The sequence below is a fragment of the Sander vitreus genome, chromosome 15, assembly GCF_031162955.1.
Source record: "Sander vitreus isolate 19-12246 chromosome 15, sanVit1, whole genome shotgun sequence".
Lineage (NCBI taxonomy): Eukaryota > Metazoa > Chordata > Actinopteri > Perciformes > Percidae > Sander > Sander vitreus.
Window position 1 is genome coordinate 12,908,360 of NC_135869.1, and position 24,779 is coordinate 12,933,138.

Sequence of the window (24,779 nt, forward strand, 5' to 3'; positions counted from 1 at the left end):
ATTACGGAGAAAACAGGTCGGATGTTGATTGGCTGATATTGTTCTTTATCTACACAGCAGCCAATGAGTGAATCACTTCATATTGCACACAACCATCGAGTACGGACCTTGAGGTGAATGTAGAGCACCAGTTCATGGTCTTTTACATATCCTTAATTTAAAACTGAGCTAATCCAATACCAGTTATTTTTAGTTTATGTGGAGTGTAATCGCACTTGTCTCTTTTTCAGTCACTTTTTAAATTTGGAACACAATCAGATATTTCTGTAATTCCTAACCAGGGTGCCTCAGGTGATACTTCTGCTGTTGCCAGGGGGGTGTTTAGAAAGATTGTGGAGCAGCTCAACTAATTAAAAAGAAAAATAGAGATTATGATTTGAATTAAAAAAAACAATCAGGAGGTAATGAATACATCGTAGAAATAAACAGCTAAAAATATTGCATAAGTTGCTAAAAGGGCTAGATAAAAGTACAGACTAAACAGTTCCAACAGCAAGCTAAAAGTAATAGATACATGGTTGAAACATCTATCCAGCTTTAATCCAAGTAGTACTGTAGTACGATTTCTGGCCAAACCAACCTAAATATTGACAATTCAATTGTGTGAAAAAGTAACAATATCCACTTTTGTATAATGAATACTGTTTTACATTTGGAACACAATTGGGAATTGATGAAGGGGTACGTGAGGTCATCTGACAGGGCTGTGGGTGTACCTTCGACCAAAAAGAAGATAGGACTTTATTAATCCCTTGGTGAAATTCACAAGCTGCCTAGTACAATACACAAGATGAGTAATAAGTATATTTTGATGCTAATACTTTTGTACTTTTTCAAATTCTGAAATACTTTGACTTCTGTGTACTTCTCCCACTAGTTTTTATATGAACTGTAGTATAAAATGTCTAACCCTTTGTGTCTTTCCAGACAGCAGGAGCAGTATCTGTTGTAGGTTTTGTTGGAACTGTGGCTGTCACTCTAAGATGCAAATGTAATCTGACAATAATTATGTAAAGCACACATGCAGTATGATAGAATTTGTGGATGCTAACCCAATTAAATAATTAGAGCGGTGATGGGCCAGAAATTGTTGAGCACTTTCTCCATCACCAGTTCTTTTTTGGCAACTATACAGTCTATGATACATTTTGTATTCTTACTGTGTCAGATTAAGCAAGGGCAAACTGTAGGGTGATCAGACAAATGGTGCAATCCAGTCTGAGGTACAATGTTTGAAAATGCAGTATTTGAATAGTCCTGAGGCAATTATCCCTGTTGAAGCCAATTCTGACAATGAACAAGAAGCTAGATCAAATCTGAATGAAGAAAAAAAAATAAAAAAATAAAAATAAAAAAAACTTAGCACAGATGTCTTTAGAAACACGACACAAAGGATGAGTACCCTCTGCTGGTTTATATGGTCAACTACAATCACATGCTTTGAGAAAATGAACATATAAACTGTTGCGGTACAGTTTCTGAACACAGAAATTTGCATTACTGGAGCAAAGCATGTTCTTTTTTATTAAGTGTACAAAACAAGTGCAAAAATAGTGATTCATAAGAGCTACACAAAGTAGGAATTGTCCTTCAAAAATTACAGTCACAATAGTCGCAATACATGAAGTGCTGTTCAAGAGAATAAAAGGGAGTAGTCTTGCGCAGTAGAAAAGATTGCAAAACATGAATTTGGATTCACAGCATTAGATAAGTACTAAGTGCAAGCTGCTGAAACAAAATGCCAAATTCATCAGCATTCTCCCTTTCAAACTATGCACAGTGCAAAGATTTTACAAGGAAGGACCTCTATAAATGACAATGATTCTAATACACTTAATCAAACAGATAACTTTGGCCCATATGCTATTGTAACAATTATTTCCTAGACATCGCACACTGAAATGACAGCCAATCTTTTTCACTTACGACTAAGCCAAAAGAAAAACACCAGACACACTTTGTTCTAAGGCGGCAGAGGTACTTTTAGCAGGGCAGAAATGCGTTACTATGTGGATACCGTTAACCTGGGATGCATGCAATGACAAGTACCTATTTTTTTTTTCACATCTGAATACTGAGAGACACGGACATGTATAGAAGAGGAAATCTAAGTTTTTAGATTACTGTTGGGCTGTGGGAGCAGGCTATACTATCATAGTCTAAAACTGCAGCTAACACCTCAGCAAATAGCCAGGTTCTGCAACTCTGGCGCAGATATGTGAAACAAGATAGAACAACGTTGACAACAAGCCTAACTGGATTGAAGGCATCTTGGGTTGTGGTGCAAATAAACAGTAAAAAAGGCACACAGCTTGTGGATTTAGGGTGGCTATAACTGAAACCCTAAACACTGCACAAACACACAAACCTTGCACAGAGTAAGCCTAAGTTTTAATTCACCAGTCATCCCGGCCATACATCCCCATGTTTGCCATTTACAATATGGTGCACTTTTGCTTCTTTTTCTTCTCGGGTTCTTTTTTGGCTGGATCGAGCTCCTTGCGCCCATAGAAGCTGGAGAAGCAGGCTGAGGAGCAGATAGGCTCTCTGAGACTGAGCAGCCACCTTCCTTCTCCGTAATAGGTCAGCGAGCCGAGCTCCATCTCCTCGATGAGCTCCCCCTTATGGCCTTCCTGCTGCAGTGCCAGGATTTCGAGCAGATCCAGACCTGTTTGAACTGGCTCAACACCCTCAGCACATCCTAGAGTAACATGGGCGCGGCTTCCCAGAGGCAGGGAGGCGGACCCTACCTCCTTTTCAGCATCAGCTGGCCACAGCAAAAGCTGCTCCTCTGTGAGGGACACTCTGGCACCAACAGTGCGAGGAGTCACAAAGAGAGCACTCAGTGACAGCTCGAATGCAGAACCATATAAATCTTTAACAGCCTGGAGAGCAGAAAAGTGGAAATGATAAGGAAATCACAAGATTAACTTTAACATCGTCAAACATTACTATGCTAGGATGTTGCTCTTTGACATGTTCACTCAACAATACATGACATAAAATGAAAAGTAATAAATGAACATGCCTACAAACAGATGTAGCCATCAGATCTATATTTATCCAATTACTTACTGCAACATTTTTTTATAAGCACACAATTTAATGACAGGTTTCTTACTGGTTTCTCTGCATACTCTTTGGCACCCTCCGCTTTTCCATAGTCACAGAATTTTGTTGTGCAATGGAGGGTTCCTTTGGCTTCAAAGTACTCCTCCAAATCCACCTCCTTCTCAGCTTTCCCAGTGACTGTAAACACAAGGCAAGATCAGTTACATCTTAGAAATGCCAAAGCTTTTAGACATTAATCTGCTTAAAGACTTAATATTTGTAATACCTTTGCCATAAATGAACATAACTTTAAATACACTCACAGTCAATCAAGTGTTTCTTGAAGGCCTCCAAGGTGTCCAGCGTTTTAAGGAAGTCCATTGCTGTGCACCTAACCTTGTCCTGGATGGAGGAAAGAAGAAACCAGCCAAAGTAAAGAGGAAGGGACACTTCCTCAAGTTGACCTCTCATGGCTTCCAGTTGGGCTTCCTCCAGTCCACGCCTGGTCTTCTTGGTCAGCTGCGCTGGATCTCTGCTCCATTCAGTACGTGGCTCCAAAAAGACCGCAACAAGGTTGTGTTGCTCGGCAATCTCCCCCAGGCGGGCCAGTCGATCCTGGGTGTGGTTGCTGTCATCCACCACCATCAGCACAGAGGACGCGGTTCCTGCACTGCAGCAGGCCACCACAGCCTCATCCAGGGCCTTGTATCCTTCCACCGATGATTCTGGATTCTCTGGCTTTACCCCATGCTCATCAGCACAGATGACAGAGCAGTGGTCTTTGTAGGTATCAGCTATGGCACGTGCCAAGAAGCTTTTACCACTTCCTGGAAGGCCCCTGAGGACAACAAGGGTACGAGAGGTTCGCAGGGCGCCTATGGTCTGCTCTTGTTCCAGGAGAGCAAAGGACAGGGAGCCAGATGCAGGGACTGTTTCCTCTTCCTTTTGAAGCTCAGCATCATTCTTCTCAGATTCGACACTTTCTGCTGCTGCTTCAGTTCCCTTCAGAGTATCAGCATCACCTGATTTTTCTGGTTCAACTTCCTTCTCGTCATCTGCAGGTTCCACACTTTCTATTTCAGCGGATGCCTCCTCCTTTGTAGTCACCGCTTCTGTTGGCTTTTCTTCCACCTCCCCAATAGGCTCAGCTGCAACATCTTTTTCTGCCACTTTCTTTTTGGCAACTTCTTCTGTATCCATTGCAGTCTGCAATTCTGTCTCAGTTTTCACTTGTTGTGACACTTTTTCCTCTTGGCTGGGTGGTTGCGTATCTACTGCCTGCTGCAGCACAGTTGGTTTAGGGATTGTTTGCTCTTCTAGTTCAGCTTGTGGAACTGATTCTGCCAACTTCTCTGGCTTTGGTTTAGGGGCACTCTCGGCCAGAGGTGTTTGCACAGGCAAAGGTTCTGGGTCATTCTTTGGCGCAGGCTGCTGTTTAGGCTGGGCGTTTTCTGGTTCTGTGTCTAAAGCTGCAACTGGGTCAGAGATCTTTTTAGATGACTCATCTGGTTCTGGTGGTGCCACCGCAGGCACTGCCTCCATTTCAGATGTTTCTTTGGGCAAGCTGTCCTCAATCTTCATTTCTGGTTTTTCCTCAGACAGCGTAACATTTTCTGTCACAATCAACTGCTCGGTCTCTTCATCAGCAGCTGGTGGCTTCTCAGGCTCTGTGAATTCCTCTGGTGTCTCCAATTTTGACACAAACTCTTTTTCCATTTCAGTCTCCTCTTGCTGTGGAGTTTCTGACACACCTAAAACCTCGCCACTCTTTTCAGCGTCCATGTCTGGCTAAAAGTCTGACTTTACACACCACCATGTACCTTAAATACATAAATAAAACAAAGAGAGTGTCTATTTAGACCAATGATGACTGAAATTGTTTAAATACAAACAAACTTAAGCAACTTTTGCCCATGTGTCTAAGTTAAATGTGAATGAAATATGTTACTTTTGATAAAATAGGTTCTTTAACCAGCACTATTTAATATAGTCTGACGTACAGGCTTATTTTTACATAATAAATGTGTGAATATGCTCATAAATACTGTCACTTCTGCATGCCACATGCCCTTCTAAGGGCCAAAACCCAAATAGATTTATAAGGACTGTTGTAATTATTTCTCAAACAGGAAGTTACTCAATAACCATGATTTTAGAAAGAGTGGAGTTGTAGGGTGTGGATTTTTTTTATATACACACACAATACATATTTTGGAAGTGCAGGACATGGATACCATAATATACAGTATAATCTGATGCAATCCGATCCAATGACTCTGCAACAACCTTAGCCTATATTGTCAATTTGTGTTCAGTAGTGGTGTTGTACTCTTGTGCACACAGTAGGGGTGGTGTCAACATTTTGGCACTACAGCTTAACTAAATTTCCATTTGTTAAGCACACAAAGACAGTATGCCAGTGATACAGAAACACAAGCATGTATGAAAGCAAAATGCTGTATTTAAAACCTTGTTTTGCTAAATTAACTTCGCCCATCCTTGCCAGTAGACATACTGTATAGACAAAGGGTAGTTAAGAAAACGTGGCATCGCGGAAAAGTGATGACTCCATAGTATTACATTCTCCACCGTGTGGCAGGTTATTTTAAATATCAGTATAAAATGTGTTAGTAAAGGCTGGAGTAAACAGATGTGTGAAACCACATCGTATCATGAGACAGAAGGGGAAGCTCTCACAACGAATGCCAATGTAGCGACAAAGACAAACAAACAGTATTTTTCCAGCTAGGGAATACATAACCGAAACTAAACAGATGCAAATTGGGAATATACACTTTCAGCTGTATTAAACTTGATCTTATTCGATATAAAAAAAAAAAAAAAGCAGTGTACAGTAAATTGCGCAGTGAGCGAGAGGATGATTATTTTTGTGTTTATGGCAAGTTTGGACTAAATACATTACACGAATAAGGATAGTATGAATAAGTGTCAAATACTGCGTCCAAGTGTGCTAAAACGTTGTTTTAAAATAGAGAAAATCGACATTACATTTAATTAACTAGCACAATGTGGCCAGGCGGGGAGTGGCGTGCACCTAACGCTAGCACGCCAGACAAAAACAATTTAGCCTGGCAGCCAGTAAATTTGGCTATAACGTAACCAACTACAGCGCCACGTCTAAACAAGTTTGATGTTTTTCTGGTGATTATAAATCACTGTATGTTATGGAGCAACTTATTTTAGGCTGTTGTGCAAAAAAACAAAAAATATATGGACGAGATGTAGCATCCTGTATGAAGGGCTTTTGTTTGCTAAAAATGCTTACCAGTTACGTTGCAGTGGAGCTGTCGGTAGTGCCGCTGACCACGCGTTTCTTTCTGGATAATGACAAGGCAAAGCTTGGCAGACACATGCACCCGCTTCACTCTTCAAGAAGGAAAACGGAAATTCTCGGGAACGCGCAACTGGGCGGGCCCACGGGCACGCCCCTGAAGACCGGAAGGACGATACTGGAGAAGATTTTTTTTATACACCCCTACCACATATCTTTAAGTTGATTTGTTACCCATTTGTATTTAGCATTTTTAAACCTTTATTTGTATTTTTTTAAGAGCACGAATAAAACATAAAAATAAGGCTACAAAGTTCACAAATAATAAAGATGGGTTTACTGTATGTTTAGGGTTACTCTGACCTCGCCACCTCCTTTTGTAATGTTTTTCCATTTACCACTATTTACCAGTTTTCAGTTCATAGTGCATGTCTATTAATGCTTAATACTATTAGTATTTATACACCTTGAGCTGGTGAGTGATGCCAGTCCTATAACCAAAAGTAGGCCTGGCATACAAAGAGTTTCAAGACCACAGTGGTTTGGATATGCGCACAGCAATGTATCAGTAAAACCTTCCTCAAGATTCATTAAGACTTAAGCTTTGGAACATGACCAAACCCTTCTAATTAAAAGATACACAGTGCTTAGTTTCACATTCATTATCAAACTTTTAGACAAAATGAGGTACAACCAAACAGCAGGCAACGCCCATAAATTGTAGTTCTACTGTCTCTGATCTACACATAAACAATACACTCATTTTAGCATGAACCTTGCAAAGAGGCATTAAACTGTGTGTGTATCACCCCATGTGTGCCTGGTGACAGATGTAATTGAGATGTGGCAAGGGGAAGTTCCCTGCAGCAAGTAGAGCTCTGTATGGGAAACGTTTAAGTTATCAAAAGACAAAAGGACTTCATGGTTGGCAGGTTGCAGTGTGCTTGTCAAAAGTTTGTGATAAGATTCCCCCGCATCTTTGTATATAAGTGACCCATTTTCTAGATAAAAGATGTTTCAGTTATCATAGAATTCTGACAAAAATGCAGCCTCAGAAATGGATTTGGACTGTAATTGAATATATTGGCAATACTTAAAATAAGGATGCAGGTCAGATATTGAGCTTTGAATCACTTCCCCAAATACATGTTTTTTTTTTTTAACTTCAGAGAACAGTATCACTTTGCACAATTCACTACTGCCTATGGTCTATGACACTGTGAGACCAATGCTCTCATTATGAATTTCACAGTATGATTTTATAAAGAACAACCCTGAGATCCAGTGTGTTTCATACTGAACTGTTTTTATTTTGACCTTTGAGAAGTTACTACTCAAGCCTTTGTGCACTAAGACCTATAAGCAGATACTGGGTCTTATTTATTATTATTGAAAAACGTGTTTCTAAGGTTTTCACCAAAATGCATTCATGCATTTTAAGCAGTGTTTGCATTTATAAAAACTCAAATATTTCAGTTAACCGTTTGAGGGAGATGACTTTTATTGGTCTCTTTTGTTCTATTAACTTTTATTTGAAAATTGTTGTCTTCTGTAGGTCTTTTTCTCACTTAGCAGTCTGAATCACAACGTATCACAATGCATCTTGACTGAACATCCTCACTGTGGTAGGTGTTGCTTTGCTTCATCAAGGGCCTGAAAGCAGAATGATAAATGTCAGCAATAAAAAATGTCTTTAAATGGAACTACAAAGATGGCGAAGGGAAAGCTATATGACAACAAAGAGGGAACCTTCTGAATGACATTCATGGCAGAGTCGTCCTCTTGTAGTTGGGCCAGGGTCAAGGCTCTCTCAAAGTGGGAGACACAGGATTCAAAGTTTCCAAGTTTCACTGAGATGAAACAGAAGGGAATTGAGTGATCAGAGATCAGGTCTGTAGTTTGTACAATGACAACAGCACTGAAGCATAAAAAAAAACTTTCCAAATTTCCACCAAATAATCTGACATGTCACAGTAATTGGTTTTGCAAATATTAGAAAAATAAATAATTACATTCTGATTGTGCCACCAAAACATTGGCATTTATCTGCCATTTCTCATCAGCAATTTCATCAGCTGCAGCAACTGAACGGACGCCACAGTCTCGGGCTTCTTCATGGCGATTGAGCTCCAGGTAACACCAACCAATCTCATGAAACAACCAGGTCTTCTCCAAACCACCACGGACCAACGGAATCTTCTTCTCCCAGCTGAATTGAAAATATACAGAGAAAATAAAATGAACATAACTTTAAATACACTCACAGTCAATCAAGTGTTTCTTGAAGGCCTCCAAGGAGTCCAGCGTTTTAAATGCTCGTCAAGAGAGGCGTGACTATACAAGATTACCATCAAAATAACATGCTTAGCAAAGGACGGCAGTATCATATGTTACACAAGTGCAGCTGTTATTCCATTATTTACTTACAACTCAATGGCCTGTGAAAACTGTCCAATTTGAGCATAAACCCGCCCAATGTTGTCCAGAGCCCTGGACATTGCATCTGGGAGTTTGCTGTAAATAAGAAACATTACTGAACATTTGAACTGTTGTTGTATAACACATTCACTCCTATTGTGTACTTTTCTTCAAATTCTCACCACTGTTTAGCGAACTCCAAGTCTTTTTGATGATGGTCTAAAGCTTTGCCTAGGTCTCCCAGCTCGATAAAGGCATTCCCAATACAACTGTGCAGGCTGCCCAAAACCTCTTTCTTATTAGGCACCTCTTTCTCTGACCAGCCCTGCACAATCTTCATGACATCTTCTGCCTTCTTGAGACTACCTTCTGCATTTCCAGATGTCAACTCTACAACAACGAACACACAATAAACATTTGATCAACTAAATAGGACCGGAGTTCAGCCAGAAGCCTGCCTTACCTGCATCAATGTCATCCAGGCTCTTCAGTAGAAACTGAGCAGGATCAGAGGGTGTGCTTGGAAGAGGTTTTTGCTGCATTAGCTTACGCTCTTTTTCCTGTTCAGAGATAGGTTTCTCCTGGTTCCAGAACTCGGTGCAAGTGTCGAGGTATGTGAGGCAGCCCTGAATGACGTCCTGCAATCGTTCCCCACCTTTAGTCTTGCCTTTTACCAAATCTGCAGATCATTGTTTAACAGTTTTAATCACTTTAAAACATCACTGTAGGTGGGTTTAAGGTTTAAATAAATATATTAAACAGTAAGGACTGGTGGAGTAACATAAAGATAACACTACTGTATACTAAATCTGCCAGCGAATGAAAGAAAGAAACAAAAGCACAGTGAGGTGTGTAAAAAATATATATTGTGTGCCCTAATTGAAATACCACAGTACCTTCATCTTTAAGCAGGTTTTCTAGATATTTCTTGTCACTGTAAAACTCTCCCAGCAGCTGTTTGGTTGTCTTCTCACTCTTAGGGGTCTTCAGGGTCTGCTGTTTTTTCTTCGTCGTCAGATGCTGAATAGCAGCAATTGGCTGTGCCCTCTTTACCCGTCAGTCAAGAAACATAATATTGTGCATCAGAAGGGAAGGCCAGGGTTGAACTTTAAATACAAATAACTGTACAATCTAGGAAAGTAATCCTTTGTTACTAAGTCTTTTCCTGGCCAAGATTGTATGTGTACAATTATTCTTACCCCAGCTCTACTTCCAAGTTTTCCTGTTGAATACTGAGTTATTAAAGAGGAACACAACAAAGACTCACCTCCTCATCTTTTTGGAGAAATGAGAGGTCTCCCTTAATCTCCAGTTTTACAAAGGAAGGATCTAGAAGATGCCAGAGAAGAACAAATGGTTTTAGGTGTGAAGAGGATTTTCATATGCTGTGACTACAATTTAGTGTAAGCCACAAAATAGTATTGAATTACTTACTGCCAACAGAGTTTTCTATGGCCTCCTGTGCTTTCTGGATACCCAGTCTGAACTCCTGTATTTGTGGACGTAGCTTTTGTCCTCTGTGGTAAAACACCAGCGCAAATTCAAATTCTCCCATGTAGTACAATGCCTCTGCCTTCTGGTACAAACCCTGAAACGAATCATGAAAAAAAAAATTGCTTATGGGCTTTTATTTTCATATTGTCATAACTGATTTAATGTTCATGAACAAAAAAAACAGTACATAGATTCTATACTTGACATACATTATACTGTACATATAATTTATGTATTTGTTTGTCTTGCCAGTGAAAGGCAAACATTACTGTAACCTGCTGTTGACCTCGAAAAATGACTTGTCTTCTTTGAGTGAAGCCTCTGCATCTTTTAAAGCGTTGTCAGATTGCCCCATCTTCAGGTAACATTTGGCTCGACCAACAAAGCAGGTCTTGTCATCAGGCTTTAAAGTCAGTGCCTAAACAAAGACCAAAAACAAGATATCCCTACATGCTTTTAAAAGACACAAGAACAGTTTCTTTCCACAGGCTGTCACGCTCAGTCATGCACTAAAACATCCACATTCCATTATAGATTATATTTTTTATTATATTATATTAATATTTTTACTTAAAATGCACATTTTTAACATGCACGTCATCATGTACTGACACTGTCAATATAAATCCTACATGCTGTATAGACATGTATACATGCATACTGTACATATCCACCTATTCAATATTTATTACTTTGCACTATTTATATTGTGACCTTACACTTACAGAAACACTTGACTCGTATACAAATATTTAATTTATGTTGCTGGTCAAAAGGGTTTTATATACTGTATCTATATATAACATTATTGTAATTCCAAAATGTTCTGTAGCTATCACAATAGGAGGATGATAAGCTTCAGTTGGTCAGGATAACGTGCCATGCCTAGCTAGCTAGCCATGTAACGTTAACGTTAACCATGCCTAGCTAGGTAGCTAACCTTACTTACCGTTGTGTAGCTGTCTATAGCCTTTTTATACTCTCCTTTAGTGTACAGCCAATCCCCATCGGACATTAAAGTAGAGAATACGCCCGTCGGCCTCTGACCATCGTGAACTCCGTCTGTGTCTGACATTTTATGCAAACTTTTGTGTCATAACGCTTGCAGACTACTCAACTCATCTAAAAAGATTAGCTAGCATCTGCGGTTAACTGGTATCCTAGCAACCACACTAACAAACCAAGAGCGGGAAACAGTGCCATCTTCTGCTAACCCGGCGTAGTACAACCATGGATGTATTAAACAACCATCTCTCAAGTTTAATGCAGCAAAAAATAAATGACCATGTATTTGTTGTTGATTGTAATCAAATACTACTAATATTGATCTCATTAACACTATGCCACTAAAGCAAAAGAAAATAAAGAATTTAGGGGAAACCCAGAGGATGTCAACTTTATTGAAATGGCTGATACTTTTCAAGGATAAAGAGAGGATGATTTCACCATAAGGGCAAAAACAATGAGCAAAGATGAGGACGCTTTTCTTGTCATTAAGTGCACCATGAGAACAACACACTCATCAGGAAGTAACTGAACATACAGGTATCCATCATGCCCTAATTACTTTCTTCCACAATAGCAAACATCATATTTGTTCTATTCTTATGCTTATCTGTTACATTAAGTAAAATTAAGACAGCTTGCATCATATTTAAGGAACATACAGAGTATTATCTATTTCTGCACAATATTTCATGTAGACCAAACAAAACAATTATCTTCCTGAATTTGTGTCAAAGGGATTCTCATAATCAGTGTCTCTTTCAAACTTTTACATAACAGAAAGGTGTCCTCATCTTACATCGATGGTTCCATCAGACAGCAAAATTACAATAAATATACATATCAAAATAAAATAATGGAAAAAAACTATCATCACAAATGAACACTTTACATTCCAGTAAAATGTACAATGCAGCAATCTGTGAATGGCAACATCAAACATAAAACTTTTGAGAAAAAGAGGGAGGGGGACTTTGCTGGCAACAAAGCCAGCACAGCTGTCTCCACTGCCATCTTTCTAATGTGCTTCAGCTGTACTGTACGTGTAGGTATAGGCTCCAGCTGTAAAAAAAAAAAAAAAAAAGTGCTCTTGTTGGCTTATGACAAGGAGGCAGTTTTCAGTGCGAATTCGTAGCAGCCAACTGTCTGTCTGGCACATTCTTCAAAAGGGGAAGGTGCTGCTTGCCAAGTGATTTTCTTCAGAAATCATTAAGCAAGTTATTAATTTTCATGCAGAGAATGCCCCGTCAAGTTGAGACGAGCCAGATGATAGCTTGCTAAATGCTCAGTTGCATCTCAAGAGTTTCCCCAGGATGTCACTTCCTGCATGGATCCCTACAAGCTCTGATACAATAGCTGCACAATCTCTGCTAGCTCAAAAATTCAGAAAATATTTGGAACAGTGTTGCTAGCCATTACTGACTTTAAAGTTTGTTTGATTCTGAAAGGAAGAAAACCAAATCCAAAACCAGTAACACTATCAACTCAGTCTGTGCCGTCTTGGTGTCCTTGCTATACAGGCTTTAAATCATTTGTTGCATGTGGTCATTGGGTAGCATTCATTCAGTCAATGGCATAGACGGGAATCTGACTTGCAATCAGTCATTAAATATGGATGGTGGGTCTGGGGTTGACATTGTTGAAAAGTCCTGATGTAGTAACTGTTTAGGTAGACGAATCCTCCAGTTAACCAAACTGGAAGAAGAAATTTCCTGGTCCAGATGCTAAAACATACAAACAAGTCGATTAGTGATGTTATTGAACGTCACTTTAAATGGCTGACAGTAGAAAAGCATCATTTCTCACAGCTATGTAGTACCTGAGTTACCTTCGAAACTAAAACCCCCTGGGCCTCCAAAGAACGCCTTGAAAATGTTGTTGGCATCAAAATCTGGTGGAGACAAAAGGCAAGTAAGAATCAACATCAAAACAGAGAACTTTCCAGCCAGATTCTCACCATAAAAACAACAGCTGTTTAACAATAAACACGTGGTTCATTAGCTCAGACGTGACTTGTACTTTAATTTGTTCACCCTTAAGACCCCCACCCCCATCCAGGGCTTGCCCAGGTGCTGACCTCCCATGTTCATGCCGTCATCCTCCAGATCCTGACCACTGTCATAGCGAGACTTCTTCTTTGGGTCCGAAAGCACGCTGAAAGCCTCGCCCACCTCCTTAAACTTCTTCTCCTCTTCCTTCTGCAACTCAGGACTAGCTCCGCTGTGACGGTCTGACGGGAAAGGGAGGGGGGGTATAACAGTCATTTGGGTAAGTGTATATACAGTATTACATAAAATCGGACAATGATTGCTTTATTATTTCGGTTTGGTTAAGCACCTGGGTGATGTAACAGCGCCCGTTTGCGGTAAGCTTTCTTGATCTCATCTTCTGTGGCATTCTTATTCACCCCGAGCACTTTGTAGTAATCTTTCCGCTTACTTTTCTTCAACTCCAGCTGGGCATGTTTCAGAAAGTGCTTGTGTTCTAGAGAATAAAGAAGAGACAGGACATGTTATCAAACAATTAAGCATAAGGAGGAAATGTCTGTGCTGAGAGCTGTGTCAGCTCAGCCACGATAGAGGAGTCAGATTCTCACCTTTTGTCTTCTCTGTCTGGTAAACCTTCTCATAATCTCGCACTGCCTCTTCATACTGCTCTGTGTCCATGTAGCTGCAGCACAGTATGCACAAGTCTGTTACTGTTTCTCTACCCAGTTTGAACAGTAAAATATGAGTGCACATAAAGACACTTTCCTCCGTTTGTCCAGGTCTGAAAATCACAGAACCTACGGTCTTCTATTAACAACCAAGTTAGAAAACCTGGGACGTACCACTGTGCTCTCCGTAAATAGGCCTTGATGTAGGTCTCATCCAGTTTAATGGCCTTTGTGCAGTCTTCAATGGCCTGTTCTAGTTTCTTCAGCTTTCGAAAGAAAAAGAAAAAAGTGTCTGCATGCGCGGCGGAGACAGAGACTAGTGGTCTAGTTCTCTTGATGTGACAAAATAAGGTACAATATGGCAAAGATACCAAAACACCTTACACTATCAGATGGACTGAATGACAACTTTGAAAAGTAAATAACTTTGAATAACTAAATGAGGGTGTGTATGTATGTGTGTTATGTACATGGGGTATGTCCTATGCTAATATATCAATGTATGCCTGATTTATCTACCATTATAAAGACTAATTCATAGGTCGTGGTTTTGTCTGACTGTGTTCCTGTCCATTTAACAATCACTTTTTACCTTTTCTCTTCTCTGTATTTTGTTTGTCCCCACCGCAATATTTACTAATCTTATTTACTAATTTATGAATACAAGTATCCTAGCTTGGATAATCACTGAGCAACACATTAGCTAAGATGCTAAGATTCATTTTACAGTTGACCACCCAAAACAACTTGTCAGATGTTGTTGCAACCAATGGCATCTCTCCTGTGCATGTTCCTCACCTTAGAGCCAACAGTGGCCCTATTACAGTACAGCTTGGCATTAGTCTTGATGTTGTTGGGGTCTATTGTTAGTGCCTCAGAGTACAGCTCATAGGCTGCCTCAAAGTTTCCCTCCTTGAACGCCTTGTTCCCCTCCTCCTTCTTGGCTTTTAGTGCTTTGGCATTCTGGAAAGACAATACATAAATACATAAGACAATGTAAAAAAAATAAATAAAAAAAAGCTACTCTACCTTAACAGCAATGTCAATCAGACTTAAATGGATGAGAAAAAAACCACAATGTTGAATCTTCTTGGGCAATTAACACTCGCTTTTAGAGTAAAATGTTTTATTAGACATAAATGTAATGGTCGTATTCATAGGAATTTACTTCTTTTGTTTACATTTTTTATTTATAAAACTCCTATCTACTGAATGACTCACTCTGCATGCGAGCCGAGCCTTGTCGTGGTCAGGTGCCATGCGCAGGGCCTGGACAAAGAACTGGACAGCCTTGTCAATGCAGTCCTCATAGTACAGACAAAGACCACGCACGTACAGTGCATCTGCATTAGTGGAGTCCATTCGCAGAATATCACTAAACAGGATCAAATAATACATATTAATGCTAACAGAGAGCAAAAGATTTATATGCTTCCCTGCAGTGATGGGACAGTTAACAAGCAACTGATGGATCATTAGCAACACACATATTCATAATGTTGTTGGTTTTATTTGCTGTTGACTATTAAAATCACATGCTGGTACACAGTGGTGCAGTCTATATGTTTAATGACAGCTTTTCAATAATGGAAGCTGAGCAGCGGCCAAAGATATTAATTTCCAGCTTTAAATTGTGAGAATGACTCTGATCTCTCTGAAAAAAGAGCAAGCTTCACACAGTTCCCGAAGGAACCCCCCAGAGAATATTTATTTGTAAGGCAAATTAACAAGGTTGGGGGGGGGGGGGTCAATTTAAGGATGTCCCATTTTTCGGGAGCTTTAATTGCAATTTTTTGGAAAAGCTTATACTTCTTAGACCCATGTTTTTAAAATCATCAGGGGTGAAAGCCCACAGCTTTTAGTAATCTGGTATACTTGTATTCACTTAAGAGTCAGCTCAAGAAATTGTAATATAAGAAGTAGTAAACCTGGTGCAGTCAGAGCCTAACATTTATTAACATATTCTGGCTCTATTGCAGTGTCTTACTTTTCAGATCTGTGTATTTTACATTACGTCTCTCAGTTCATATATCATGATTTTCCTGTTTCTACATACCTGGGATACAGGATTACTCATTTGTTGTGTCTAACTGATAAGCATTTCACTAACATGTCATAACGAGAGCTGCATGGCACATGCACACCCCTGTGTGCTATTCTGCTTTCACCCTGCGCTCATTGTGACAAATTCCAATAATGCCAAATAAATAAGTGAATTACCAAGTACTTTGTCAAATATGCTGTCTTACCTGGCTACAGACTGAGCCTCAGGGTAGCGTCCCAGCAGGGCTAAGCACTCTGCCTTCAGTATCTTGAACCTGTGACAGGCTGCGGCAGACTCCAAGGCACGGTCCATGCAAAACACAACCTAGAGACAACCACAAAACACCCGCAGTCTGTGTGTTGCTTGACATTGCTGTTACTGTTGACTGGCATACCACACAATTGAAAAAAAATAATAAGATTGTAACCACTGTGTAGCTTACCATCCTGAAGTCTCTCTTCTCAAATCCAATCTCTGCCATTCGCTCATATTCAAGGACAGAGTCTGCATTCTTCAGCTGAAAGGAATTTGTGGATTTTGTGGAATTCAGTGACAATTTCAAGACATGTAGTAGATTTGTTTATTTACCGCTACCACTGGCCTCTCTTTTGTGCCATGCTTAGTGCTTGTAAAACCAGGTCAATGCAAGCGGCAGTAAGTCTGTGAATAACCTAAGACTTGCCCCCTGGCCTTCTCATTGAGAATTAACAGTAACTCTAGTTGATCTCCCCTTAAACTGTTAAGTATCAGACTTTTTCCACTTTAATTGCACTTGCTTGGCCAAAGTTGATCCGATAGTGGATAGTCATATCCAAGTTGTCAAATCATGCTCTGTCAAACTGAGGCCAACTCACCTCCTGCTGGACCTGGCTGTTGTCAGGCTCCAGCTCCAGAACCCTCTGGAAACAGCGGCTGGCAGCCATAGCATTGCCAAGGGACAGGTGGCACTTGCCCTCTCGCAGATGGCCCTGTGGGTAAAAAACTTACGGTTCACAAACTGCAGTGATAAAGTCCCTCAATTTCCTGGTTGAAAGCAGTTGGGCACTATGTACCAAAAACTGGAAAAAATACTAGCTCTAATTTACACGTTTGTTATAGGACACACCTTTTTCTGCCTTTGGCAACCCACTGAACTACTATAGGGATGTGCTATAGCTTATGTATGGAGGAGCCACATAGCACTGTAAACAAAAAATGTATACATGCATAAAACTGGTCATTCTACAAGTTAAACATGTACATAACTCTGTGATGTAGTAAACAGCTACACTCAAAGATCAAGATCTAAAACCACCTTCCAAGTTAATTATATCTGATGATATTATAAAGCAAATGCTATTTACACAAATTACTGCTAAATCAAACACACATAAGCGACTTTGAGTTCGTGAAAAGCGCTATATAAATTCAATTTATTATTATTATTACATGCCATGTCCCTTCTCTAGTAATTGTCCAGAGCATTCTAGAAAACGTAAGAAATCATGTACCAAAGTATTAGTAGTGGAGGCAGACTGAGTGAAAGGGTATACACAAAACAAAAATAACACTCAGATCAAATTGCACATTGCAGAGTGAAAATGCTCAACAATGTAAGACATTACATGAGTACATGTTCCCCCCTCTACCTTCATGAAGTCGTTATCTAGTCGTACTGCTTGCTGGGAATCCTCTAAAGCCTCTCTGTACCGACACAACATCATTAGCGTGGCTGCCCGGTTTCCATAGTAACTTGCATTCTTTGGACACATGTCTGTATAACAAACAAGTTATTGACATCCTATCAAGGACAGACAGAATTCAAACTTTTATTTCTTATCCAAACAGAAAATCACCATAATCCCATCGACAAACAGGAAGAGTGACTCAAATTATTTAGGGATAATTACCTATGGCCTTGGAGTAATAATTGAATGCTTCTGCATAATCCTTTTTGATATAAAAAGCATTGCCTTGCTCTTTGAAGCCCTCCGCTTCCCTGTGTAAAAGTGGACAAAAAGTCATAAAAAAAGGCGTGTAGTTATAGAAAGAGCAGAACTATACAGGTGTGGATTGTTTAACAGATTACTGAACTTCTTGTCTGAAAAAAAAACAAAAAAAAAAAAACTTTAAAGTGTAAGACCGTTAAGTCTGAGCATCACATTCGTAATCATGTGTAAAGAGAGCACGTCTAGTATTGTGACTGAGTTAGCTAAACATAGAAAGAGCCAAACCAGCAGGGCAGAAGTGCCTACTCCAATCAAACACACAGCTATTTTGTGAAGCTGACAGGGAGCTGAGCCAGGAACATATGACACCATGCTGTGGGCCACTGCCGTTACTTTTTTTGGAAGTCTTTCATGTTTTACATCACGACCACACAGTGAGTGACTGGTGTCATTAACTAGCTAGTCATCCAGATAGTAGCACACTAGGAAAAAAATCACAATCATGTGAAAGCAGTACTCCTGGTAGGTAACGACAGATATATAGATATTGCAGTTCCCGACTGCAACCCAGAAATCCAGCACAGGAGCTAGCTAAGAGGAGGACAGTCAAGCTAAATGCTATCCGGGGCAGAATTTAGCACAACAGCGGTGGCGCGCTAGGTAGCTTTAATAGTGCGAAGTGCGAAGACAATTAATACAGGAAGGACTTTTGATTACACATGCCAGTAAGACGCTTCGTTATAGATGTATTTCTGCCGCTGACAACAAAGCATTACTTTGTTTTACCTTTCTAATTCTTCGTCACTGAGCAGTTCCATGTCAGGGTCCATGTTCACAGCATCACAGTTCTCCGTCGCCATTTTGCCGTCAATGGGGAGGGGCGGGGCCACATACTGCAGTCGTTACGTACACTGTAAACAAGGAAAATAGAAAGAAGGAACAGTCATACGTCACTAGATTTGTGCCATGGGCCATGGGGTGAAGTCCCATCGTATTTGTGTTGTTTTCATCTTTGGGTGAAAAATGCTTCCACATAATAATAACTAACTAACAAATAATGACTTTATAATGAAATCATTTTTTTTTAAATCTAAATGTGTGTTTTTGTTTTCCTTGTTATTGGTCTTCAACAGATCATGTCTCTGTCCAGCAGCTGCAGTCCATGTTTGGTCCAAGATAGCTGCCACATCATGATAAATGACCAAACAGGGCAAGTCCAACACATGACAACAATTAAAAAAAGAGAAATAGATATCACTCATACCTCTCCCTGTTCTGTCTGGTGGTAAGTGTTCAAGAGTGGTTTAGATATTTTTTGGGGCTTTTCCCTTTTATTATGAAGTGACAGTGGATAGACATGAAAGGGGGAAGAGAGATGGAGGATGACACGCAGCAAAGAGCAGCAGGTCGGATTCGAACCCGCGCCGCTTCAAAGGACTCAGCCAACATGGGGCGAACGCTCTTACTGGGTGAGTTAGAGGCCGTGGTCCGCAATTTTTTTAAGGCATATAAAATTTTGCGATTGGCGCCACATCCTGACACTTATAGCAAACATTAAAGCTGGCTAATGTTAGCCCTTCGGGATATTAGTCAGTTATCATTAACAATTTGATGATTGGTTAGTTATTGATAACAAAGCTGCTCTATTACCATGGGAATGCTCTATTACAATAGTAACTATTTTAAATACTACCAGCTTGGCACATAGGCTTGGCAATGGGCTTGGCTCCATTGACGATTGTGATGACTCTTCCTTCTTTAAGTTTCCTGGACTGTAAACAGGAAGTAGTCTCAAGTCCGTTAGGTAAGGAAAGAAGTTCTTATATTAAATCCATGAAGAGAAGCAGTTTTCTTGCCAGTACGAATTCTTCTTATAGCTAATACACATCTAGCTGTAGGTAGCTAATATCAGCGTATATGTTTTTGATGACACGAGTTTTAGTCGGGTCATATTAGCTAGCTACTTGATATGTTATATCGTCGCTCTGTATCTCACCGAAAGCAAATGCTAAGCTATTTCCTAATTTCATGGACTGGAGAAACGTTAGCATACTCAGCTAGCTTAAGTTACTGAAACATACCAGCATGACTAACGTGCGTATATTTTTACTACGGTTTTATATATTCTCTCTACGTTATACATTTTTTATAACTATCACATTTTAGCATTGTTGTTACCTAAAACGCATATGTAGTACAATGCTATGCTATGTACTGACATTGTAACGTATTTTTTGACAGTATTCTATTTGTGTATCTTCTCCGAAAAACAGATTTTATGACCCGAGAGTAAGTCATGGGCAAAAGCTGTAAGGTGGTTGTGTGTGGCCAGGCTGCAGTTGGTAAAACAGCTGTATTGGAACAACTACTGTACGCCAATCATGTTGCAGGTATACCGTTTGCCAGTTCATATATGACTATTTACCTGCTTTTGATGCACTGCATACATAGTATACACTTTGATTGTCAAAATTATGTTACAGATATATTATTTTAATTACAGTATAGATAAATTACAATACATAGTCAACTCGCTCATGAAGATTACACATGACATTTCTTTTCATAAAGCATGTTTTTTGTTGTTGCTTTTTTTGCAGCTGGATATCTTCCTAGTTTCAGAAATTCACCAACCCTAAAACTTAATTAAGTCTGTTACATACATTTGTGAAAGTGTAAACTATTTTGTATTTTCTTTTATTCTATTTTATTTTCTAGGCTTCTGCAACAGTGAAATGCTGCTTTGCTTTCAGTCAGGCATAGGAGCAACCAGAGCTTACATTGAACAGCAGATAGCATAAATGACACACACACACACACACACACACACACACACACACACACACACACACACACACACAATAGCTGACAAATTAGATTTCTGTGAGGTAAAAATGACTGCAGTTTGTAACTCCAGATTAAGACTCTCATGTGTAATGTTAAATCATACAAAGTGTATTTCTATTTGTTTCAAGTAAGGAAATGTAAAAGTGCTCAGTTACAATGTATTAATTACAAGCATTTGTCTTAATACTTACAGTATATAGTATATCAAACCATACGTGCCTGTCTTTGTTTATCAATGGTTAGGTTCAGAGCCCATGGAGACCCTGGAGGATATATACATTGGCTCCATAGAAACTGACCGTGGCACACGAGAGCAGGTGCGCTTCTATGACACCCGCGGACTCCGGGATGGGATGGAGTTTCCTCGACATTACTACACTTTTGCTGATGGCTTTGTACTGGTCTACAGCATTGACAATAAAGAGTCCTTTAAGCGGATGGAGGCCCTCAAGAAGGACATTGACCGTCACAGAGACAAGAAAGAGGTGAGGACTCAACCCATATATGGTTGGGAATAGGGATGTCACAGTACCAAAAATCTAGTAGTCGGTACCGATACCACCAAAAGTACACAATTCTCGATACCAAAGTCAATACCACTGTGTGTAAAAAAGAAAAATAACAATGATACATAAACATTAATTTCTTTATTCAAACATTTTTAGTTTCAACTTTCTGTCACTGTTTTGGTGTGGCATGGAGGGGACAAGGAGAGCATGATTTACATCATACACAGTAGTCTGGAGAAAACGCCCCCAGTCTTCTGGACCCACAGCCCGCTGCTCTGAAGCCTGGCATCACCACACAGCCAGTGGTAACGTCTTTCCTGAGTTCACCTGGAACTCCCAGACAGCAAGCATGTTTAGTTAGTTAGTTTCTCTTTGCTGTTGTTGTTTTTCACATAGAATCGGGCTGGTTAAAGTTAATTTAACCCACGATAGACCTCCGCTAAAACAAGCGTTAAAGCGCTATCGGAGCTAACGGACAACGTCAGAGAAGAAACAGACTTTACTTTGGGTTTGCGAGCTCCAGGTGAAGTCGGGAAAGCCGTTGCTGTAGATGTGATGTTACTGTAAAGCCAGAGGCTGACTGTGGACAAGCCATCACACGGCAACGGAGATGCTAGTTGGCGTTCATCTTCTTCTCCAGCAATTAGCGTCAGACTAAAAACCTTGTAGGCGTATACTGCCCCCCTCATGTCTGGAAGAATTGCAACCCCGGTACCTACGGTACTGTAGTAAAACGAGTACCGTCACATTTTCAGAATTTGGTACCGAAGTACCAGGTCTTTATTTAGAGGGGGCCGACCAATCTAGAGAACCCACAATAGTTTTCTTCAATTCCAAATTATTGGAATGCGATCTGTATATGATTAATTTGAATGTTATGATGTGTTAATGATTCTCTTAAAGTCCCAACAGAGAACCGGCCATAGCTGTTACTATCGCTAATATTGTAGCTGATGTAGTGAAGCACACCGATGTGGACAGAGCTAGACATTACACTGACTTGGGGCTAACCTGATGATCTTGATCCACAGGTGACCATTGTTGTGCTGGGTAACAAGCTGGATAAGCAGGATGAGAGGAGAGTTGACTCTAACATGGCCCAGAACTGGGCGAAGAATGAGAAGGTGCGTCTGTGGGAGGTGTCGGTGGTGGACCGGCGCACACTGATCGAACCCTTTGTCTACCTGGCCAGCAAAATGACCCAGCCACAGAGCAAATCCACTTTCCCTCTCAGCCGCAATAAGAATAAGGGCAGTGGTTCTACAGACAGCTAAATGACCAGACACTGTTGTCATGTTCAAGAGGAAAGCAAAGGGAGAAGAGGTGTGTTAAAGGGAACTTAGTTTTGCTAAAAAAAACTATTTAAATATTATGAAGGATTGAGGTAGTAAGAGTTGGTTAGGAGAGTGTGGAGAAATGGCAGGATGATTGTATGGATATTTAAATACAGTGAGTGCTGTTGGTATTAGTATAGCATCCATATTTGATGTTTTGGTGAAGTACTTCAGTTATACCTGAGTGAAAATCTTTTATCAGAAATTGAAGTGTTTTTGTCATTCCCATTGTATGAGTTTGGATTCAAACTACTCATCCACATTCTTTGTAGTTACTGCTGTTAACATTAGCAGTCACGTTCCGACCTACGTAATGTAGTTCTTAAACTACTGACAATCAACATTTTGATCTCAGTTTATACTTAAACAGTCCAGCGTTTCAAGATATCAGCGTCTCATGGTGCTCACTGTATAGATAAATTAGACATGTTCACACATACACTGGCTACTATTTTATTTACATGTACACTATATATATTCACAGATTGAATCAGAAATGGCAGCAGTTACTCATGTTACCTAATTATTGCATCACACAAATGCTGAATTTCACATTCTTGTAAAATATTTGATAGGTTAAGGTATTTTATTGATACATTATTGATGATGTACAGTAACTACACTGATCTGGAGATTTGTTACACTATATATGTTCTTTGCTGAGATTCACTGTTGGGTGTTGTGCAGTGAATGATTGACATTCCTTACCACATATTGCCTTCTGTACAGGCTTTAGAAATGTAAATATCAGAAAAAGAAAATGTTCAGATGAAAGGTGGTTTCTGCAGGCTCAGGGACTACTTTTTTCTGGTTGTGACACATGAAAGACATAGAGCACTCTATATGATAAAATGTCTTGGCATAAACATGACTCATAATCATTTAGAAGTTGAAGCTGGTATATTTTATACTAAGCTGTAGGATACAGTATTCATTAGCCGACCATTAAACCGTTTTTTTCAGGTTGCAACATGCATAAAAATATGAGCAGCTTTTAATGTTTGTTTATTTGAAATGGGGAAAGTTATTGATATAGTCTTTATTAATTTGTCTGTGCCTCAGGCTATCAACACTATGTATCATATTGCAACTTTTTTTGTAAATGTCAAGCTTTTATGATATTAATATCCATAAAATGTGTTCACTTGATACGTTTTTAACAAATTAAACATTGTTTTCTCTGCCTAACCAGAATTTGTTGTGGTGCTAAAATGAATGACGTAATTAGATACAGCACAACTTTGATTTCATCTTGGTAATTATTAGGCATTTGAAAATGTTAAGGCATCACGAAAGAACATCCGTCAGTTGTGACCTGACCAGGAGGGATTTGGTGAATTGTCGCTGTGACTTGTAACCTCCTGAAATGTGAAGGGCAAGAAACGTTTGGAGTTTAATGACAAAAGAAGTAATAAACCCAACCCCTGACAGTCACTGATTGTCAGTTAATTTACGTTGTAGTACGGCCAGTAGATATCTGATCAGAGCATGAGGAGATCCACGTTGTTTATAGAGTCCATAGTGTCTCTCGGCTTCATTTTAAAGGGAAATATCCATATGTATACAATTCAATAACATTGGGATCTCTGCACTAGGCTGTAACTAATCTGCAGTTACAACAATCTTTAAAGAAGTGGTAGGAACATCTGTAGCAGAGCGCCACACCAGACAACCGCTATTAAAACAGCTATTTTTAATACAATTATTGCAAATACTGATGTAATTAATGTTATTTGTAATAACCACTCTACTATGAGTTGCAAATACTGATATTAATGACGATTTATTGATATTAGCACTGTGATGATACTGTACTAGAACTTTCTTTGGCTCGAGTGTTATGAGAATCACAAGTGTTCACTGCCCTGCAGTGGTCACAGTGAGGAACTGCAACAACAGGGTCATTTAGCAAGTATATGTAAATAAAGATGGACAAAACATTAACAGTAGTATATGTTACATAGCTGTGTATTGTAATGCATTACACAATGCAGGGATATCTTATAATTAAGTGTAATTTATATAGATCAACACTTGTGCTAACATGCCTTTCAATATCATTTTGATACCTTTAAAGAATAACAATAATCACTATAAATACTTATCTGTAATATCCCCACTATTATAACCCACATTGACAATGCAGCAACACTGAACACAGTTTTTGATGACTGTTTGTTCCTTTGGAGGTTGTAATGTAA

The 24,779-nt window shown here is 39.6% G+C and overlaps 4 protein-coding genes across 9 annotated transcripts; 1 reads left to right on the forward strand and 3 right to left on the reverse strand.

Moving 5' to 3' along the window:
* Positions 1–1,501: 1,501 nt before the first annotated feature.
* cnp (2'',3''-cyclic nucleotide 3'' phosphodiesterase) lies at positions 1,502–6,446 on the reverse strand. The gene is made up of 4 exons (XM_078269156.1): positions 6,338–6,446; positions 3,375–4,871; positions 3,122–3,249; positions 1,502–2,885 (listed from the first exon to the last, which is right to left on the reverse strand). Exons 2-4 carry the CDS (start codon positions 4,831–4,833, stop codon positions 2,436–2,438), a joined length of 2,037 nt encoding a protein of 678 aa, XP_078125282.1. The 5' UTR covers positions 4,834–4,871; positions 6,338–6,446; the 3' UTR covers positions 1,502–2,435.
* Positions 6,447–7,666: 1,220 nt separating this feature from the next.
* On the reverse strand, positions 7,667–11,330 carry odad4 (outer dynein arm docking complex subunit 4). The gene is made up of 11 exons (XM_078269620.1): positions 11,205–11,330; positions 10,542–10,673; positions 10,196–10,349; positions 10,029–10,090; positions 9,658–9,808; positions 9,225–9,440; positions 8,944–9,151; positions 8,771–8,857; positions 8,356–8,552; positions 8,093–8,193; positions 7,667–7,996 (listed from the first exon to the last, which is right to left on the reverse strand). The coding sequence occupies exons 1-11, from the start codon at positions 11,328–11,330 to the stop codon at positions 7,961–7,963; spliced, it is 1,470 nt and encodes a 489-aa protein (XP_078125746.1). The 3' UTR covers positions 7,667–7,960.
* A 305-nt stretch (positions 11,331–11,635) lies between these two features.
* Positions 11,636–18,782, reverse strand: dnajc7 (DnaJ (Hsp40) homolog, subfamily C, member 7). 3 transcript variants are annotated; one of them, XM_078268936.1, is made up of 14 exons: positions 18,675–18,782; positions 17,850–17,938; positions 17,589–17,713; positions 16,815–16,928; positions 16,403–16,477; positions 16,166–16,284; positions 15,138–15,291; positions 14,715–14,879; positions 14,091–14,182; positions 13,857–13,930; positions 13,598–13,744; positions 13,338–13,490; positions 13,089–13,151; positions 11,636–12,984 (listed from the first exon to the last, which is right to left on the reverse strand). In XM_078268936.1, exons 1-14 carry the CDS (start codon positions 18,746–18,748, stop codon positions 12,947–12,949), a joined length of 1,482 nt encoding a protein of 493 aa, XP_078125062.1. In that variant the 5' UTR covers positions 18,749–18,782; the 3' UTR covers positions 11,636–12,946. The 3 variants fall into 3 exon arrangements, with proteins under 3 accessions (XP_078125062.1, XP_078125061.1, XP_078125063.1); XM_078268935.1 differs by having other exon boundaries at positions 13,080–13,151; XM_078268937.1 differs by lacking the exon at positions 18,675–18,782 and having other exon boundaries at positions 13,080–13,151; positions 17,589–17,740; positions 17,850–17,931.
* An 868-nt stretch (positions 18,783–19,650) lies between these two features.
* On the forward strand, positions 19,651–23,772 carry nkiras2 (NFKB inhibitor interacting Ras-like 2). 4 transcript variants are annotated; one of them, XM_078268939.1, is made up of 4 exons: positions 19,651–19,692; positions 20,162–20,278; positions 20,979–21,220; positions 22,276–23,772. In XM_078268939.1, the coding sequence occupies exons 2-4, from the start codon at positions 20,185–20,187 to the stop codon at positions 22,516–22,518; spliced, it is 579 nt and encodes a 192-aa protein (XP_078125065.1). In that variant the 5' UTR covers positions 19,651–19,692; positions 20,162–20,184; the 3' UTR covers positions 22,519–23,772. The 4 variants fall into 4 exon arrangements, with proteins under 4 accessions (XP_078125065.1, XP_078125064.1, XP_078125067.1 ...); XM_078268938.1 differs by having other exon boundaries at positions 19,674–19,746; XM_078268941.1 differs by lacking the exon at positions 19,651–19,692 and adding an exon at positions 19,713–19,782.
* The last annotated feature ends 1,007 nt before the right edge of the window (positions 23,773–24,779 follow it).